General features: G+C 39.1%; 1 protein-coding gene across 7 annotated transcripts in view; it reads right to left on the bottom strand.

Annotated features, from left to right (window-relative positions):
• The window catches only part of Sh3d19 (SH3 domain containing 19), a 181,970-nt gene continuing 160,110 nt past the window's right edge, over positions 1-21,860 (bottom strand). For 6 of the 7 annotated variants that reach the window (XM_058583919.1, XM_058583921.1, XM_058583922.1 and 3 more), the window contains 8 exons: positions 18,948-19,020; positions 17,465-17,595; positions 14,999-15,057; positions 12,762-12,964; positions 12,245-12,297; positions 10,125-10,311; positions 9,647-9,744; positions 2,679-4,578 (listed from right to left, as the gene is read on the bottom strand). In XM_058583919.1, coding sequence (XP_058439902.1) covers positions 4,462-4,578; positions 9,647-9,744; positions 10,125-10,311; positions 12,245-12,297; positions 12,762-12,964; positions 14,999-15,057; positions 17,465-17,595; positions 18,948-19,020 — 921 coding nt within the window. In that variant the 3' untranslated portion in view covers positions 2,679-4,461. Of the gene's footprint in view, positions 796-2,678; positions 4,579-9,646; positions 9,745-10,124; positions 10,312-12,244; positions 12,298-12,761; positions 12,965-14,998; positions 15,058-17,464; positions 17,596-18,947; positions 19,021-21,860 lie in introns of those variants that run through there. The other variant, XM_058583918.1, reaches the window with a different exon arrangement.

The raw sequence follows: 21,860 nt of genomic DNA, 5'->3' as shown, positions 1-21,860 counted from the left end.
CAATGTTCACACCAACTTTATTCATAACAGCTAAAAACAATAGGAAAATGACAAACAAAATGTGGTATTCATACATTGAAATGAAAAGAAATGAATTGATGCAACATAAATTTCAAAAGAAGCCAGAGGAATAGACTCTGTAAGATCACATTTTTATGAAATTGGAGAACAGGCAAAACCAATCTGTGGTGATGGAAATCAGACAGTGATGGCCTCTGCAGGGGGCAGGGAGGGAGATGGGGATGGACTGGAAAAGGGTGTGAGGGACTTTCTAAGGCAATGGCAAAGTTCTACGTGTTGGTTGGTGGTGACCGTCGGTATATAATTCTCAAAACTTACAGAATTACTTATTGTGTTAAAAAAAAAAGGATCATTTTATGTAAAAAAAAAAAAAAAAGGATCTAGCTAGGTAGGTGTGAACTTGCTGCATTTCGGGGTCTGTCTGTCTCACTTTGGGGTACGCCGTCTGCACACCACACTAGTCCCTTCTCACCTACTCAGTCCGGAACCAAACCTAAATAGACTTTACTCCCCGCTGTCATGGGCTTCTTGGCTTCCGTGGTGTTCAGGATCTGGACTGCACGTGTCACTCAGCACAGTGGCCAGGGCTTCTCCTCTAGGAGTTGTGTGACCAGTGGTGATGATGATGTCCAACCTTCCAGTGGTCATAGTGTCAGTACATCGATGGCCTGATGGTAGTGAACTTCACTGCCAAATCCAAAGAGGAAAACTCTCGCCTTCTTTATTGGATGGCAGGTTTTTGGGGACCACTGGGTGCAGGGTTCTGCTCTGCAGCTACATTTGAGAATACAATGCTGATTTTCATCTTCCCTGAGGTACTCGGCTTCCTGTCTGGTCTCATCACCACCCTAATTTTCCTCAAAAACTAGTCTGTTTCTGTGTCCATCAACTGGACTATGATAGAGAGGCACTCCACCTCCTTCCAGCAGCAACCTGCACAGGGCCCACTATCCCACTGGGTAGGGGGCTTCGCATTGCACAGGGTTGTAGTACTCTATGTGTTCATTCCAATCCACCCCTGACCCCTTCACTGCAGTGCTGAGTCTCACCACAGCCCAGCGAAGTCCTGTGACCGGCACAGATGCAGGCCTTTGCTCCCTCACATTCACCTGCCCTTAGGATGCTGTCTATACATAGCAACTAGGTAACATTTTTGTCACTTTTTTTTGCTGGCTGTGGGGGGGGGGCAGATTGAAACCAGGAGGGCTTAACCTCTGAGCCACATTCCCAGCCCTTTTTATTTTTGAAATAGTCTTGCTGAGTTGCTTAGGGCCTTGCTAAGTTGCTGAGGCTGACCTCAAACTTGTGATCCTCCTGCCTCAGCCTCCTGAATCACGGGAATTATAGGCGTGTGCCACTGCACATGGCCTCTTTTCCTTTCTTTAACCTCCTATCAATTTTATATTCTGTCATCCATTCATGTATCTAGGCAACATTTATTAAGCATCTATGAGATGCAAAGCATTTCTTTGAAGCATTTATAACAGTAACCTTAGGCAAAATCATTCAGCCTCTGCAGGCTAAGCTCAGCTCTCCAAAGACCCCTTGGTAGTTTAACAGGAAGAATTTGCAATTAAGGGAGTGGCCCCTAGATGGTGGTATTGTTCTGAGTGAGGCTCTGGATTTTTTTCCTTTCTTATTTACAGTGAAGTAAAAAGACAGGCTAGAAAATGATTTCTCATTAGTTCTATAAAACTTCACTGCTTAAGAATTCACTCAGTGGCATTCAAAATGGCATTGTATCATGAGTCGTGTGGCCTGTGTGTATTTGACATTAATTAAAAGGAATAAACCATTAATGATCATATCAAAGTGAACATATTTCCTTATTATTAGCCCATATACCCATCAGTATTTTCTCTGGGTATATTTATCTAACCTTAAGAAAATGAATAAAATTTAAATGGTGATTGTTAAGAGCATTGATTTATAACCCTATAGAAAAAATCTTTTCAAATACTAGTTGTAATAATCAAGTTTTATAAATAAACTGACTTCTTTCATTCTGAATGTTAGAGATTAATTTCCAGGCCTGGGATTTCCAGCCATGAAAACAAGGGTGCCTTTTAAAGAAATATGCTGTCTTTTAGTGTTCAAAGGCTAATACATAATGTGGCTTCTTCAGTTTTAACCTAACAATGAGAAAGGATTCAGAGATTCAGGATTTGAGCAGGCTTAGATGAACAATATCAAGTTTCCACTTAACATTCTTTAAAGGAAACAAAATGTATTCCTATTTCTTTCCTATAAAACTAACTGGGCATAAATATGTTTCTACTTAAACATGGTTGAGTCTCACCTTGAATTCAATCAATATTCAGAATAATAAATTATCTATGAAAACCCACTGGTAATATTTTTGCTTTCTATCTGCTCAGTGGGAAATAAATGGCAAGCAAAAACCAGAACATAATAGAGGCAAATCATACATAACTGGATTTTGTTTCAATATAGATTTTTGCCAATGAATTAGAGAGAAAAGATAGTGTGTAGATCTAAGATAGTATTGCTATAGGTGAAATTCACCCACCCACCCATCCATCTATCCAACCAACCAAGCAACCAACCTATATGGTCCAAGGGATTTGAGATATGAAGATAAGAAGATGCCATTTCCAATCTCAAAAATTCAGTCTAGTCTAAGAAAGGGACTTGGAAAAGTTCAGTTCGGTTTATTATAGTGTCAAGTAGATTTACAACTATTGCACTTATCATTCTGCTTACAGAAGGCCAACATTAAGGGGGATATTTTTCTCCAAAAGAGATAAGTTTTCAGAATCTTCAATATGTTAAAATTACACAGGCAAAGATAGAAACCTCATGTCCCTTTCCCTAGCCCTGACCCCTTCCTGCTGTTGTACAGCTTGCTGCCAATGAAAATTTTAGTTTGGATAATGGTTTAAAAGTCATCCCTTTCTCATTAAATGACCTTTAAGTGAAATTGGACAAGAATTCTCTTTATACTCTCTTCCTCACTCCAAACATAGAAAACACAGCTCCCATACTCCAAAATCAAATGTAACCAATAAACCTTGGAGGTGAACTTCACTCAAAGACCAAGTAAATATTACTTCCTTCCAGACTCCACGTGGCATTCAGGTCAAGTGCAATCACTGGCTGCCCAGCTTTTGGGCAATGGGAGAAAACGACAGAGGCTCAAAAGTGGTCCAGCATATAAAATTCTTCTCAAAAACAGAAGAAAGTCATGAACATTGTTGGGAAAGTGTTCTACATTTTCAAGAAATTCTATTCTACTGATGTGTTTGGAAGATTGTCTTCAACCTATTTGGCTTTAGCCCATCAGCTGTAACTGATTCAGTCATGTGAAGAACCACTTTTATCTTAAGCTTTGCAATGTATAACAATGGATGAAAGGAAAGTGGTTTTTTTTTTATTTACTCTAATAATTGTGCTGAGAAGAGCTGGAGGGGGGCGTGGCTGGTGGAAAGTACCAGCCTTCAGTTCTCTTAAATTATTTTTCATTCTGATTATATTGCGAATAAATGAGTGGTGGGGGTTGACACTGTTTTTCATCTTAACCGTTGCTCTGCATTCAAAGATGCTCTATGTGATTCATAATGTCCTACCATAACAAGACACAGCTTTTATATATTACTGGGGTAATGCAAAGAAAATGAATTTTCCTTTGGGTACCAGTAATTGTCAAAGGAATGACTGCAGATTCAGAGAATGTGCTTTATAATAACCCTGTTAACATAAAGCATAGACTGAGCAAAGAAAAACCATGGCATGTGTGTGGAAGAGTCAGCTGCATTAGCAAGGCATCTTGGGGATGGTTTGGGCTTTTTTGACTAAGATACATCCAATTTTGACCCCCTTCAGCTCCTTGGACCAAGAGGAAACTGTTACATAGGAGCATTTGCTGAGTGTGAGCTGACTTTGCCATGTGCTTAGAAATGCTCCAACTAGTTAATAAACTCTCTCTCTCTGCCCTGGTACTAAGGCTAATGTGCTCAGGCTGTTAGAAATAATTTGAATATCAAAAATGAAATTGAGATTACCAACCATGTCCTGATAGTTACAGCATATAGAATGTCAAACGTCCTCTTTTTAAACTAAAGTAAAAATGAAGAAGCATGGTTAATTCATTTGTGCTGATTAAAACACACCGCCAAGTGCAACTTGGGTTTGCAGCCACTCCATGCGGCTGAGTCACCAGACACTCTCCCTGGGGGAGGGGGGACATGTGTATCTGCCTTGCTAATCCCTCCAGGTGTCTTCCTAGCCCATGTGCACACTCCCACTGTGAAGGAAAGCTAGCTACAAAACCTAGAAGTTTTCTGCTTTCAGAAAATTCTAGTGTATCGTGTACACCTCAGGTATTTCTCTTTCTGCTTAAAAAAATAGTGCAAAAACATCTGATAGTCAAAATGATAGTTCAAGCAAGTTTTCGTGCCAGGGAACAGTGGAGCTTCACCTTTAGCTGACTTGTAGAATGTGAACGTAGTTTTTGGGAAATATTCCAGATTTTCCCATTAGTTCTCCACTCATCCAGTCGTCATCTACAGATTCCAGCTCTGTTATTATATCCCCAGCCTGTAATAAGACAGGAATTGGAAATAAGTATTGGTTTCTATTGGATCTAAGCATGGTAAGTAGCCTACCTGGAATGGCATGAATAGTCTCCCCTCTTTTTAGAATCAAATATCTTGATTTGCACGGAGAATTCAATGACATGCCACAGAAATGATCTACACCTACTGATGATACCATTTGCTTCCCTATTTGTCTTCCTCAAACCCTAGTCCCTCGCCATTATCAATTTTGCTGCACTTTGATTTTCATGCTAATAAATTGGTGGTGGTTGGGGGCAGTACCAGGGATAGAACTTAGGGGAACTCAACCACTGAGCCAGACCCTTATTTTATATTTATTTAGAGACAGGATCTCACTGAGTTGCTTAGCACCTCACTTTTGCTAAGGCTGGCTTTGAACTCATGACCCTCCTGCCTCAGCCTCCTAAGCAGCTGGGAATATAGGTGTGCGCCATGACGCATAGCTCTGCTTATAATTTTATGATTCCTAAAGTTACCACCACCAATTGAGAATCCTTCTTGAATAAATGACAATATCAGCCATACATACACATACACATGTATTTTCATCTAACATTTACTGAGCACCTAGTATGTGCCACTCATTGTTCTGGGCACTATGGAAATAGTAAATAGGCATCATTCTCAAGTGGGAAGACATAAGCAGAGCAAAGCAGACAATATGGAGTTGCTGCCTCATTGGGGTAATCAGAGAGGGTCCCATGGAAGAACAACACTATACAAAGCCTTGGAATGAGAGTGAGCCATGTGCTTACTGGCTGCCTGGTCCTAGTCTATGCACTTTACACAGGAACTAATTCAATTTAAACAATACCATAGTCCCAGAGATGGCCATCATTATTATTGTCCTCATTTTAGAGCTACATTTTTATATATTTATTTTAAAGAAAACGAAACTAGTCGCTGGGCGTGGTGGTGCATGCCTGAAAGCCCAATGGCTGTAGAGACTGAGGTAGGAGGATTGCAAGTTCAAAGCAAGCATGAGGGGTGCCTGGGGCTGTGGCTCAGCGGTAGAGCGCTCGCCTAGCATGTGCAAGGCCTTGGGTTCAATCCTCAGCACCACATAAAAATAAATAAATAAAATAAAGGTATGTGTCCAACTACAACCAAGAAATAAATATTAAAAAAATAAAGGTATTGTGTCAAACTACAACTAAAAAAATATTTTTTTAAAAGAAGTTAAGCATCTGCAGTTTAGCAAGGTCCTAAAACAACTCAGCAAGACTCTGTCTCTAAATAAACTACAAAAAAGGATAAAAAAGGGCTGGGGATGTGGATCAGTAGTTAAGCATCCCTGGGTTCAATCTCTGGTACCAAAAAAACAAAACCAAACAAAAACCAACCAAACAAAAAACTAGTAGTGCTCGGAGAGACTACGTAACTTGCCTGTATCACATGTGTGAATAGTAGCAGAACCAGAATTCAATTCCAGAGTGATTCTAAGGCTGAGATTCTAGGTGGTAACCACATTTTACACTGGATCTTTTTGCTTAGGTTCTTACTGTAATTGCTTTTTAAACATCCTGAGCATTTGTCCTGTACATAATGATATTCATCCTCCACCATTTGGTTTTTTGCATTCCTCCATGGCTGAATATCAAATCTACATTTCCCCCCTTATCTTAAGAGCTTCAACCTGATTCAGAACACTCACTGATCTTCACCAGGTTAGTCAAAGGGGCAGAGTCTCATTCATGTGCAAAAGAGAATTCTTCTAGAAGATGAAGACATTAACTATTTTGCTCTTTATGGTAACTAACCATTTTGGGATAATCTGGGTTTAAGATTTTACAATGGTCCAAGGTGACCCTGGATACTCTTTAAAATAACTTTATCAGGTTACATGGGTTTATTTGCAGCCCTAGTCATTGCCCTCTAAAAACAATGGTTTGATTTAAAGCTCCCCTACACTATTACTGGAGATTTAACCCAGGGACTCTTTACCATGAACTAAGTCCCCATTCCTTTTTATTTTATTTATTATTTTTTAAACATTTATTTTGTTTTTAGTTGTGGATAGACAAAATATCTTTATTTTATTTTTATGTGGTGCTGAGGATCGAACCTAGTGCCTCCTGCATGCTAGGCAAGGGCTCTACCTCTGAGCCACAACCCCAAATCCTTCTTTTTATTTTTTTTTAAAAATATGTTTTTATTTGTGGATGGACACAATGCCTTTATTTAATTAATTCATTTATTTTGATGTGGTGCTGGGGATCAAACCCAGTGCCTCATACTTGCAAGGCAAGGGCTCTGCCACTGAGCTACAATCTCAGCCCTCTTTTTTATTTTTTACAAGAGGATCTCCCTAAGTTGCTGAAGGCCTCACCAAATTACTGAGGCTGGCCTTGAACTTGTAATCCTACTGTCTCAGCCTCCGAAGATTTAAAGCCTTTAATTATGGAAAATGGAAAGGAAACATTTTGATTGTCAGACATCATTAATCTATTCTGCTAAACTCTGTAAAATTCTGGCTATTCGCCAGGTGTGGTGGCACACACCTGAAATCCCAGAGGAGGATCAAGAGTTCAAAGCCTCAGCAACTTAGTGAGGCCCTCAGCAATTTAGTGAGACCTGTCTCTAAGTAAAATACAAAAAAAAGGCTGGGGATGTGGCTCAGTGGTTAAGTGCCACTGGTTCAATTTCTGGTAACTCCCTCACCCCCCAAAAAAGTAAATTCTGGCTATTCAGTTCTGTTACAAATAAGTTCCTTCTGGTTCCTAAATTATAGTATAATGTTTGACTGAAGCTATTTTTCTTAGCTCTGTTTCATACCTACACACCATGTCAATTTACTGAGAGGATTATTTTTTTAAAAGAAATTCTTTTTTTTTAAATAGACAAATATTTAAAAAAAAAATATTTGTTTATTTGTATGTGGTGCTGAGGATTGAACCCAGGGTCTCATATACGCCAGGCAAGTGCTCTACCGCTGAGCCACAACCCCAACCCCTTAAAAGAAGTTCTATCTACTAACATTCTCTGGATATTTAATAAAATATTAATGACTAACACCACTGAAAGCAGTAAAGAATCCCTCTAAAAAAATCTAGCACTGTTCTGACTTTGAGTCATTTATTTGTGAAATGAAGACAACCTGTTCATTGAAAGTACTATAAATTCTGTTATTTCAATCGACATAACTTAAAGGAAGTAATACTCAAAAAATTGGAATTCAGATTCTTCACTTGCAGTAATATTTTATGAAAAAATAAGGAATAAATTCTGAGCCACTGATTCACAAGACTGAAGAGGACTTGGGCAATGTTTCTAAACTTTTGGATTTTAAGGATCAAGATATTTAAAAAAAAATACTAATATAGAGTTAACAACTGAATTTTGCATAGTTAGGATATAGGAAATTATCTATCACTTACTAAAACGGTTTATAATAGAAATGGCATTTCAATATGAAAACGTCAGAAGAGCATTCTCAAAGGATAAGTCTATCCTGAAGTAGGAAAGGTAGCAACCTTATTCTAACACACCTCTGTCCACCTCCCTTACTCCCCCAACGTCTAATACCTAATAGTGCCTTATTTTCCTCATTCTGTTACAGACAAGTAAAAACCTTATTTGGGCACCCAAGGTCTCAAGTCTCATCTCCTCTCATCAGTCCTTCAGGCTGAATACCCTCCACATGGAGACTTGACCTTTGTCTCCCACAGGCTATGCTGACAGTAATGACTACTGAAATCTCCCTCCCCCTCCTCTAGCACACAGTCCCCAGGGCACTGTCCTGGGTGTTTTTCCCTGACCATGGCCCAAGGGAAATAGAATCATGGAAATAATCCATTTTCACTTTAAGAAAAATTAAGAGGTAACTTCTTTTTTTCTTTTATATTTTAGTTATAAGTGGACACAATATCTTTATTTTACTTTCATGTGGTGCTGAAGATGGAACCCAGTGCTAGGCAAGCGGTCTACCTCTGAGCCACAATCTCAGCCCAAGAGGTACTTCTTTTTTTTTTTTTTTTAAACAGGAAAGAAAATTTTATTGAAGAATATTACAATAGGAAAAATAAAATTGAACTCAACTTCCCTTAAACAAAAAGCAGGAGAGGTTTTAAGCTCTGGGTGAACTTGTGAAAATGTACTGAGAGACACTGATAGGTGTCTAATAGGTACTTCTTTGGTAAAGTAAGATTAGGGATATTTTAGGCTTTAAAAAAAAGAAAGAAAAAGAAAACTAGCTGGGCATGTTGGCGCACACCTGTAATCCCAGCAACTTGGGAGGCTGAGGCAGGAGACTCTCGAGTTCAAAGCCAGCCTCAGCAACAGCGAGGCACTAAGCAACTCAGTGAGACCCTGTCTCTAAATAAAATAAAAAAAATAGGGCTGGGGATGCAGCTCAGTGGTCAAGTGCCCCTGAGTTCTATCCCTAGTACCAAAACAAACAAACAAACAAACAAACATCTTTGAAAGTAGGTTAGCATTTTGGAACTAAAACCGCAAAGCTCTGTTGAATGTCTCTGTGGACAAGACACAGTGTCTTCTGAGCTACAATGCCACAATGGCAAACTGTAGCAGCTGTCACCTGTTTCTTCACTGATTTCTTTTTTTTTTTTAATATTTATTTTTTAGTTATAAGTGGACACACAATATCTTTATGTGGTGCTGAGGATGAGCCCAGTGTCTCACGCATACTAGGCAAGCACTGTACCTCTGAGCCACAACCCCAGCCCCTCTTCACTGATTTCAAAGGCGTGTTGGTAGCAGGCTGAGAGGGCCATGCAGAGGATTGCCCTTTATTAGAGCAGCTAATGGAAACTACCAGATTACCAAGAACCGAGGTTATAACAACAAGAATAAGGAATTACTTTGAGGGCTGTGAGATTATTAAGTCAAGTTTTCTTGAAGAACCTTCATGTCTGGTTGATAATGTAAATTATTAGTTCTATTTGCCTAATGCACTTTCTCTACTCCTTCCCTTAGAATGAAAGTGTGAGATTCCTTCAGTCTTAGGTAACGATTACTATCCCACCCAATGGAAGACACTTCAAAAGGAACAGTGCTTACTCCAGGTATACAAAGATACACATTCTGACCTTGAAGGAGAGCTCGTCTTCATTCTCCCCCTGGAAATCATACAAGGCTTTGGCCTTTCTCCCCTTCAGTGATATGGCAGACATACTTTTTGCCTCAGCTGTAAAAACATGAAAAATTCCAATGTATGGAAACACAATGGACTAAAACACTAATCGAGTATTTCAAGAACCCCCCTGTCCTTCTCAGAATAGAACATCTTCAATTTATTTTGAATTAACTTGCAAAAAGATGAAGGATGTTCTCTTAGTAGAAAACAATTATGTAAAATATATTTAACAGACATAATCAGCCATTATTCAGTGAAGGCAGTTTTATATTTTTTATAACTCTAACAAAGTAGACTATGAATGAAGTTTGCATAACTTTATGGATGAACTCTTTCAAATAACTTAAACTAACATGGCTGGGGAAAAGGAATATATATGAGGCCTCTGGTTCCCCTTGAAGAGTAAGGGCCATGTCTTGTAGCTGTCATACCTGGACAGGGCTGCACAAAAACTGCTGGGAAGATCCCCTCTCTGTCGTGCAGTCTGCCCCGATACCAGTCGGAGTCCAGACGCTTGAGGATCAGGATCCGGTCCCCCCTCTTGAAGGATAAGTCCTCACTGGTTTCTGCTGTAAAACTGTGGAGAGCTCTGCACCATTCTCCAGAAAGGCTGTTGTCCTGTTATGAAGCAAAAGGCTGGTAAGAAATGTGAGTTTATGTTTCAAATCGAGTTCTACAAAGCTCGAAAAATGGTGAGGTTGGGCCCTGGCATTCCAGCTACTCAGGGGGTTGAGGCGGGAAGATTTCAAGTTCAAGGCCAGCGTCAGCAATTTAGCAAGAACCTGTCTCAAAATAAAAAAGTGCTTGGGGTGTAGCTCAGAGATAAAGCACCCCTAGGGTTGATCCTTGGTACAAAAAAAGAGAAAAAAAGTGGCAGGGGTGGGGGGGATAATAAAAACTAAGGGTCTTTAAGATTTCAAAGCCTGAAGTCTTCTTAAATTACCCAATATTTTATGTTCCTATTAAGTTTCAGAAATAAAAGTTTCTGATAATTTTTTAAGTATGTTGACACCAATTCATGTCTTCATACATGTACTTTGTTTTTTTTGGAGAATTTTAATATTTATTTTTTAGTTACTGGTGGACACAACATCTTTGTTTGTATGTGGTGCTGAGGATAGAACCCGGGCCGCATGCATGCCAGGTGAGCGCGCTACCGCTTGAGCCACATCCCCAGCCCAGCTTTTTTCTTAAATATAATTTTAAGGGTTGGGATTGTGGCTCAGTGAGGCACTGGGTTCGATCCTCAGTGCCACATAAAAATAAATAAATAAAATAAAGGTGTTGTGTTCATTTACAACTAAACACAAAAACAAAAGCACACTGGCATGAAATTCACATAACACAAGTAATCATCTTAAAAAATATATAATTTTAAGCTAGGCGCAATGGCACTTGCCTGTAATCCTAGCAGCTTGGGAGGCTGAGATGGGATGACCTTGAGTTCAAATCCAGCCTCAGCAAGGACGAGGTGTTTAACAACTCAGTGAGACCCTGTCTCTAAATAAAATACAAAATAGAGCTGGGGATATGGCTCAGTGGTTGAGTGTCCCAGAGTTCAAAATTCCTGGTACCCTCTCCAAAATTAAAAAATATATATATAATTTTAAATAAAATACTATTTTATTGCTGCTTTATTATATTTTCTTGATTACTAGTAAGGTATCAGCCACTTACAACTTTTTTATGAATTCTCCAATTGTGTCTTTTTCCTCTTCTTCCTTTTTTTTTGTTTTTTGGTACTAGAGATTGAATCCAGGGCCACTTACCTACTGAGCCACATCACCAACCTTTTTTTTTAATTTTTAATTTTGAGACAGGGCCTTACTAAATTACTGAGGCTGCCTTAGGATCTGGGATCCTCCTACCTCAGCTCCTGAGCCACTGGGATGATTACAGGTGTGTCTGCCATTTCTGTTTTCTTCAAGAGACAACGTGTGCTTCATTGCCCAGGCTGGAGTGTCTGGCTATGTACAGTGCAACTCCAGTGCTTGAAGCACGTGCAAGCTGGTAGGTCCTATGAGGCCACCGTATCAGTGCTCAGCTTAGTATGGACACCCAATGGGCATAACACACTACGGCCTTCAACTTGGGGCTCAAACAATCCTCCTGCCTCCACCACTGGGTTCCTGGGACGACAGGGAATACCACCAGTGGATGGCTTCTTTCCTCATTTTCTGTCAGGATCTATATGTCTTTGAATAAGCTCTATGTATAATATTACATTGAATTAATCGTCTTACTATTTAATTTATTACAAACATTTGCTATATGAATTGAAAAATGATTTCATACTGTTTTCTCTTGGTAATTGTAATTTTTTTTTTAAAGAGAGAGAGAGAGAATTTTTAATATTTATTTTTTAGTTTTTTCAGCGGACACAACATCTTTGTTTGTATGTGGTGCTGAGGATCGAACCCGGGCCGCATGCATGCCAGGTGAGCGCGCTACCGCTTGAGCCACATCCCCAGCCCCTGGTAATTGTAATTTTAATATTCCTCTCAGGGTTTAAAGCTGGCTGTCCCAACAGTCACCCACTCCAACAGCCTACCTGAGAATGTAAGCCAGAATCTTCTTTTTTGGTCTTTGGTGGTATCTTTGTTCCTACATTAAAAACAAAAGGTCAAAATGTCAGATGAGAAGACCACTGGTATTAGAGAAAAACGTTTAGGTGGGGGTGGGAGGCGAAAGTCTGGAATTCCAGACCAGTGTCTTCAGTTATTAGCTATGTCCCTTGATCTCTAATCCCCTCTCTGGGATTGTTTTATTACTCTAAAGTGAAGAAGGATACACATTAATTAAACTGTATAGCTCATGTGTTTAAGAAATCCTGGCCACTTTGTAAATGACACTATTGTTAATTAACCTAAAACAACAAAATCAGCTCAGAGATGATCACAGTAATAGCTATCCATATAAATCATCACTTAAAATATTTCCCCTTCTACCTTAAAAATATGTCCATGTGGATTATACAACTTAAGTATTATTAAGTATTATCATATTATTAGCTTATTTAAATTAGAATATGACATAATTTTTTAAAAACCCATATTTTCTATACTCACTTAAAACATTTGCACCAGAGGTGGAATAATCCTCAACAAGTTCCACGAAGTTAAGGGGGAAGATCCCAGTTCTGTCTTGAAGCTCTCCTCTTGCCCATTCCTCATTCATGTACTCTTTAAGAATAATCATTTCTCCCTCTGAGAAACTTAACTCATCCTTCTGGTCTCCAATATATTCAAACCGAGCAACACATCTTGTATTTCTGAACAAAGAACACATCTGTGGGTTAAACTGGAGAATACTGATTTTTTTTTTGAGGAGGGGTGCTGGGTATGGAATCCAGAGGTGCTTTGCCATTGAGTACATACCCTACTCTTTTTGTTTTTTATTTTAAGACAGGGTCTCACTAAGTTGCTAGGGCCTTGCTTAGTTGCTGAGGCTGGGAATGGAACTCAGGAGCATCCCAAACCCCTGGGACTGCAGTTAATATAAACATATAAAAGATTTTAACTAGGTTTATTTTCAATTCTAGAACTGGGGCAACACTTCACTCCATAAAACAGTACTAACTTCTAAAATGCTTCAAAACCTTCACTCAGTCTTTCAATAGACACTTATTCTGTGTTTAATATGGAACAAGGTATATTTTGGATAATTTTAACATTTTCCATGAAAAAGAGTAAGTGACACATCTAAAGGACAGCGCTTACTGTTTGGATGTGAGCTGATTCACTCAGAAAGCTCAAGGTCACAGAATACACGCAGAGGAACAGAGAAGCAGCTGAATGGTTGGTTCATGCTGCCATGCCTGTCTTTTGATCATTTTTACTTCATTACAAAATCATTCTAGACTCCATGTGTTTGTGGGCCACACCAATCCATGATCCCGCCCGCAGCCTTTCAATCACAAGTGCATTTGGTTTAGGGGCCCTATCCCAAGAATCTCAGGGCAAAGACACCAAACTGCCTGAGCAAGAATCAGGGCAGCACGCAGTAGCTTCAGATGGGCCCATCAGTCGATGAGTTGAATGTATAGATGAATGGCCTCACAAATTGGAAAGGTTGGAAGAAAACAGAAATTTGGTACTTCAAAACATGTAATCTACCAACTCTGTTCCTTTATGAAATGATTTTTATATCTCCTTTAAAAAAAGGCTTTGTTTATGAGACTTGGAACAATCCTTAAGTGGTGTACAATTTTGACCAAAAAGAACATAAAAGCAGAGCCAACTTGTGTCTCTAGAAGGTCTGATTTAATATCAAACCTTTGATTTGAAACTTCAGGAAGGAAGTTTCTATAGCAAGGTGTTTGAAGAGAACAGGTGGATCCTGGATCCACTCAAGTTCTGGTTGAAGTCAGGTCAGTGGATCCACGGCTGTTCAAGCCTACTTTAAATTAAACTGTTGATATGGTCCGTGCTGCTCAAAAACAGGAGAAAAGTGGAACCTGAAACTGAATTCACTGCTGTGGCAACGGAAGTTTTCTTATTTGTGATAACCTTTGCATTTATTTTCTCAAGTCCCCTGGGAGCATCTCCTTATGTCTGACCTATTCATCGACAGGTTTACAGTCACCTGCAGGTAGTGAATTCTATTAATTTGCTCATTTTACTAGAATATAAAGTTGCATTTTGGCAGGGTTTTAAATCACCAAGGAGTTACAATGATGCATAAAAGGGTTTATAAATTCAAGCAAAGGTCTTTAGACATACAGAAAGATCCCTTCAACTTAACTCTTCCTTTATTTTCTTCTAGTTCTTTTTGAAAGCAAAATAATACAACATGTCTAGCAGGGATTTTTTTTTGTTGTTGTTGTTTTGTGGTCCTAGCCACAAAACCCAGGGCCTGGTTTGTACATTACCAGGCAAGTGCTCTACCACTGAGGCTACACCCTCAGCCCCATCTAGTGGTTTTCGTATGACCCACATTTCTGTAAGATTCAAACGTTTTTCCTGACAAAACAGTTGAATCTTATACTAGAAGGCCAACAAACCATCTCTGCCCAGGCCAAAGCCAGACCTTAGAGGCAGCAGGCTTGGCTCCCCCAGCAGCTCTCTGCAAGCACTGGATGGACAGCTACTATCAACACACAGAATTTTCAGCAAAACCTGAACCCACTTTGGCTTTTTTAAAAAACAAAGCTTTCCTCCTAATTAAAAACAAAAAAAAAAAAAAGAGAGAGAGAGAGAGAGAATCTGAATATTACACACTGGAAGTGTTTAAGCTTGGTAATTCTTCATGATATAAATTCTTACTTCCTCTATATTTCATGCAAAGGAACATACATAGAACTTACTTAACACAATGAGATGAAACAGATTCTCTTTTCCCATTTTCTCCTTCTGGAATATCAACCTAGTAAAGACAAAATCATGGTAACAATTGTATTTTTTTTTCCAAACTTCAATAAGATATATATCTATATATATTCTGTTTATTTTCACTTATATTGAGGATTGAACTCAAGAGTGCTCTACCTTTGTGCTACATCCCCAGTCTTATTTATTTATTTATTTAATCTTGAGACAGGTCTCTCTGAGTTGCCCAGGCTATCCTTGAACTTGCCATCTTCCTGCCTCAGCCTCCAGAGAGGCTGGGGTTATAGGCATGCGCCATCACACCAGGCTGGACTTTAGTAGGATAAATTTCAGGCCAAGAAGTTAGGAAATGCATGACTGAAATTAACTAGTTTAACTAGGTGTTAAACTTGTTATACCACAGGTGCTAAACAGCAAAAAATCCAGCATATGGATTTTGGGAAAAATGTACAGCTTGTGAAGTAGCCCTCCTTGAGTCGGCGATCAACCCTTCTCTTATTTGCTGGGATAAGCACATTCAGATTCTACTTCTGACTGAGTTTTCTCTAAGCTTGGTTCTCCAAGATGAAAACTTCAGCTGAGAAGGATTTAAGAAAGGAACCAGCCATTAAGGCATTAATGCTGTCGCACATGGGCACTACCACACCCGTTCACATCGACAGCAGGATTCTGAATTACTCTTCAAACCCCCAAACAAAACAATTTGACCAAACTTGTGGATCCTCTTCATATCCATAACTGTGGAACATCTTTTTTTCCCCCTTCAATGTGAATAGGGAAAGAAGAAAGGTATTCACCTAAGTGAGCATGTACTAACTGGCAGGCACTTTATATATAATCTACAAGGCTCAAAGGAGCTGGGCTGTAATAAAATTGTTGGCCATATATACGCAGTCTGAAACTACTTAAGGCTATGAGGTTTATATTAAATAAATCAGTACCCTTCTTGATGAATTCTACCAAGTTCGAAGTTTTAAAACAATTTTTTAAACTTGTGGGCTTAGAAATAACATTTATACCAATAATGTGGCAGGCTTGCTGTGATTGATTTCAGTGTGGTAATTGTGCTTTTTAAAGTACTGCTCCATTGGGCAGAAGAAAAATGAGGAAGAGTGCTAAAACCAACATTATTCTTAATATTAATTTAGAGAATGTGGTTTGAATTTCTCCAAAGAATCAGGCCATATATACACTGGACAATTTTAAGAATGGCATTTTGTAATCCAAGAGACACACTCATTTCTACTTGAAAAATACACATTTCCTGTTATACTTGTTTCAGATGTAATGGAAAATTGCTCTCTTCTCCCCTATAAGATGTGGAAGCGAAACTAATTTTTTTTGCGGGGGGGTGGTGAAGGATACCAGGGATTGAACTCAGGAACACTAGACCACTAAGCTACATCCCCAGTACCCCCCTTTTTGTATTTGGAGACAGGGTCTCACTGAGTTGTTTAGAGCTTCACTGTTGCTGAGGCTGGTTTTGAACTCATGATCCTCCTGCCTCTGCCTCCCAAACTGCTGAGATGACAGGCATGCGCCGCTGCACCTGGCTGAAGCTGAATTATTTAAGCTAGAGTTATTGATATTTCATAGTATTTATCAATAAGTCACATGGGGCTGAGTCATAATCTTCCTATGGATACAAATGTTCAATGGGCAATCTTTTTTTTTTTTTTTTTTTTTTTTTGTGGTGCTGGGGATTAAACCCATGGCCTTATGAAGGCGGGACAAGCACTCTAACAACTGAGCTATATCCCCAGCCCTCAATGGGCAATCTTGTTTTATCCTCATGTTGCACAGTCATCTGGTCTTAGCACATGAAGCTCCAACACACAGGTAGGCACTCCAAGTTAGGCTGTGAGGGCGTATGCAATACTGATGCTTTAATATAATTTTTTCCTAATCAAATTTGAAATTATTATGTGAAAAACCATTAATGAACCATTAGGTCCAATAACTAGATTAGTATCACCCCAATTTTTTTTTTGAAAGATGGAGATAAATAGGAAAAGAAAAGAAAGAAGCCAAAAATAAAATGTACTCCAAAGAAAATGAGAAGTGGTACCATAACCTTGCAAACATTTCTTTCAGGACAGTCTGGTACCATTTAATTCATGTTCACTAAAAGTCTCAAAGAATTAACATATCATGAAGTGTTTAACAACCCAGGAATAGGTGGTTCACCAAGTGGCCTGTGTGGCATTCACTTTTGGATTCAGATGGCATTCAGGTATTACGTTCTAAGACCTCATCATCTAAGAAAAATGATCACTCATTACTGAAATAACTCTTGACTTTTGAACTTCCCAAATGACAAATTAATCAATGGAAGGGAGAACTAGAACTCCAGAATCTAGGCTTCTGGTCGCTTTTTAGCAATCTGCAAGTCACTTGGAACCCACTGAATATGGGACCAATTAAAATGAGCACATGTCACTTACGATTACTTTGACATAGTTGGCAGGAAATACGCCAGTCTGGCTTCTGCATTTCCCTCTGTACCAATCTGTGTCTATTTTTTCAAGAAGATAAACAATTTCTCCAGATGTGAGATTCAAATCGTCATCTTGCTCTGTAACAGCAGATCACAGTTACGTATGATAAATTATCCTGATTGCATATTTCATTAAAGTCGAGAACAAAGAGGCATTTAGTTCTGCCCATGGAGGCCCTACATTCTACTGACTCTGACAGAGCACACTAACCAAACTTATTGAAAATATATATTTTGAAAATTTTCATGATATAAGCTCCTCCTAACATCAAACTAGACATATCTACTATGCAATGATTGATGGGAAATGGTGATAAAAAAACAAACAACCATTGTGCTGGCCAGTGATTCCTACTGTGCCAATAAAAACCTCTTGCTGAATGCACACTGAACAATGGAAGGGTTTTATAGACATGGTATAATATTATCATTATTCTCAATCATGCTTAAAAATCACTTTAGCCTCAAATATTAACTAAGGGAGTCCTATAGCTCTAAGTAAATTTTCCCTCACTGAGATAAAAATCAGTCTACCAAATGGATTAAAAAGATGTCATAAATAAATCAAGTATTTATTTTCTTTTTAGCCTTGAATATGAAGGGTATTTTAAAAATTACAAAAAATTAACTTTTGTGTGCATGTGTATGGTACTAGAGATTGAACACCGATGAAGCACAGAGCTACATCCTCAGTCCCACCTCCACTTTTCTAAAATTTTGAGACGAGTTCTTGGTAAGTTGTTGAGGCTGGCCTCAAACTTGTGATCTTCCTGCCTCGGCCTTCTGAGTTGCTGGGATGACACCATATCTGGCCAAAAATTTAATAGTTTGATCTCATAGTTCAATAGTACGTAAGACAACTCTTGGGACTAAAGAACTTAATTTATTAAATTATAATTAACTACATTACAATTGTTAATTAGTATCCACTACAAGTTTGTAACTGCCAGACACTTTGCTTTGTTTATTTACATGAGAAACTCCCTCTCAGAGAGTATCAAAGGCAAGGTATGCAACTAAGCTTTCTTTTTTTTCTTTTTTTGGTACCAGGCACTGAACCCACGGGGGCTTACCCACTGAGCCACATCCCCAGCCCTTTTTATTTTTTCTTTAGAGACAGGGCCTTACTAATTTGCTTAGTGCCTTGCTAAAATGCTGAGGCTGGCTTTGAACTCATGATCCTCCTCCTCCCTCAGCCTCCCAAGCCCCTGGGATTATAGTTGCGCACCACCACACCAAGATTACAACGAGGCTTTCTGGAATGGCTGGGTACAGTTGGCCCCCTTCCTCAGGTGATGGGTTAGATGATATCTCTAGTCAAGGATTCTACAGGCAGAAAATAAAGAAGGATGTCTTGGGAGGTTCGTTAACCCAGGGATGATGACTCACTCCTGGATCCTGTAATAACAATCTATTATTTATGTCCTTACCTGCTGCAAAATCATGAAGAACGACAGCGTGAGGAGCACTACTGTCCACAGGTTTCTGAGCAGGGCTTGGATCCTAGGGGGAGAAACAGGGCTGTGAATGAAGTATTCAGGATGGATGCTAGATTTTATTTTTGGTACTGAGGATTGAACCCAGGGGCACTTTACCACTGAGCTATATTTCCAGTCCTTTTTTATTGAATTAAAAAAGAATTTTTTTTTTTGTAGTTGTAGATGGACAGAATGCCTTTATTTGTTAATTTTTATGTGGTGCCAAGGATCAAACCCAGTGCCTCACACATGCTAGGCAAGCACTTTGCCACTGAGCTATAGCCCCAGCCCTCCTTTTTAAAAAAATTTGAGGCAGAGTTTTGCTAAGTTGCCTAGGGCCTCACTAAATTTCGAGGGCTGGCCACGAACTTGCAATCCTCCTGCCTCAGCCTCCCAAATTGCTGGGATTACAGGCGTGCACCACTGCACCCAGCTAGATGCTAGATTCATTATTCACTCTGAAGCCATTTTTTTTTTCTCATTAGAGTCCGCTTGCCACAATTACATTATGAGTACAAGATGAAAACCACACAGGTAAACTACACAAGGGAACCATTATCAAGCTGAAAAAGAATGTTACCTTGCCAAGGGGGGACAGAAATAACTCTCAATTATAATATTCCCTGCATATTTTTTTCTTCTTTTTTTTTCCAACCAAGAAAATTTAAAAAGGGAGAGTACTGCTTAAAAAAAAAAAAAAGCAGTATTATTTATTCTCCCCCAAAGCAGTAGTTTGTGACCTCTTCCCCTTTGAAGGGTAGGTAGTTTTCCCCTTAAGACTAATCCTTAAGAACAGAGCCTTAGAAGTTGTGTCTTTATTAGGATGGGAAAAGAAGAAAGTTCCACAATTTATGTTCTTGCCTTTTGTAATGAAGGCAGCTAATGACTTCCCACAGAAGTATAATTCACAAAAGGTAAAATCCATTTCATTTATTACCACTTAATTGAATGTCTTCTCTAATTTGAAAGCAATTCTACCTCCCATGCCTGGCCTGGATTTTCTATTTAATCTGAATCATTTATTCAACAGTAATTCTAAATAAATTAGCAAAGAGAATGAATTCGATATTCTCCACCCATCTAGCCAATGGTCTTGATTGGCTGGAGGAGAGGGCAGGGTTGAAGAGGGACCTTCTTAATGACAAACCGTTGTTATTCTCACGTTCTTTAAGAAACAAGGCTTGGGGCTGGGGATGTGGCTCAAGCGGTAGCGCGCTCGCCTGGCATGCGTGCGGCCCGGGTTCGATCCTCAGCACCACATACAAACAAAGATGTTGTGTCTGCCGAAAACTAAAAAATAAATATTAAAAATTCTCTCTCTCTCTCTCCCTTCCTCCCTCTCTCACTCTATCTTTAAAAAAAAAAAAAAAAAAAAAAAAAGATATTAACAGCGGGGCTGGGGCTGGGGCTCAGTGGTAGAGCACCTGTGAGGCCCTGGGTTTGATCCACATAAAAATAAATGAATAAAATAAAGTGTGCTTGTTTTAAAAAAAAAAAAAAAAAAAAAAAAAAGAAACAAGGCTTATCCACATCATCACCTTCACCATCAAACCTGACGGAGGGATGCTATTTGGAGTGCTGTAACTCAAAGCTCTTCAGTGCTGGTAATTTATTACCCATGAATATGTGATTTTTGTTTTGTACTGATTTATATCTATGGAGAAAGAATGGCTACTCAATAAATAATATCAGGGAAGATGGCTATCCATTTGGAAAAAATAAAGTCAGAGATCAACCTCACACCTAACACAAACCTAAGCCTCAAAATGGACCAGTGATCTAAAGGTAACCAAGCCTGGGAGGCTGGGGAAGGTTACTTGTGCCTCCTGATTGCGGTTCCCCTTCTCTGCCTTCAGTGTAGGGAGATCCCTGGCAATGATGCCCATCAACTTGGCCTGTCAGGTGAAGGGCAAATGGAACAGGCTGGAGAGGGTTGTCCACAAGAGGCTGAACACAGACCCGTGTCAGGGTGGGTACGTGGTAGGTAAATCTAATATATTTCAAAGGGCTTTCTATAGCAGTGCTGATACAAATGGTATGATAACAATAAGAAAGCTAATATTTATTGTTCGTTTGCTGTGTGCTACTTATTGTGTGTAACACCTCTAGACATTAGCTCATTTAATTTGATAAACACCTTTGAGACATAACTCATATACAATAAACCACCCCGTGTAGCATGTGTGTGGTTTTAGTTTATTCACAGAATTGCACAACCCCTACCTCAGTCCAAGGTAACCATGAACCTACCTTTCTATCTCCATGGATTTACTTTTACCTAAAATGGAATCATCTTTACCTCATATGGAATCATATAATATGTCAGTTCTAAAATCAACTCCATGAGGTGTTGTCATATTTATTTCACACATTAAAAAACAAAATGTAGACGGTTAGGTGAACACCTGTGTTGTAGGGAGCAGGTGAACTGAAGCCTCGCTTCCTGTAACTGGGTGTGAGTTCAACCATGAACCTCCCAGATTTCCCAGGATCCATCAGATTCAACTATAATTGATAATGGCCAATATTCTCTTTTTACCAAATTAGGGAAAAGTAAAACATTCTTAGAGATATTTACCTCAAAACCAGATTTTCAAACAGTAAGGTTTCTTTTTTTGTTGTTGTTTTTGTTTATTTATTCACAGGTACCCACACAAAGCAGGAAGCACTGATGTATATTTATTTGTGGTGCCAGGGATCGAGCCAAGGGCTTCATAAATGCCAGGCAGACACTCCATCCCTGAGCCACATCCCCAGGTAAGTTTTGCTTTTCTAAGAAACTTAATGATAACCATGAACCCAAAAGCCTAGTGGAGGATTCATTTCATTATCGTTATTGGTAACTGCACTGATTTTACCACTGAC

Source organism: Marmota monax, unplaced genomic scaffold (genome assembly GCF_021218885.2).
Source record: "Marmota monax isolate L192 unplaced genomic scaffold, Marmota_monax_Labrador192_F-V1.1 WCK01_AAM20220418_F8-fsc00002, whole genome shotgun sequence".
NCBI classification, from domain to species: domain Eukaryota; kingdom Metazoa; phylum Chordata; class Mammalia; order Rodentia; family Sciuridae; genus Marmota; species Marmota monax.
Note: the sequence above shows the minus strand (reverse complement) of the source record. Positions and strands in the feature narration are given on the sequence as shown.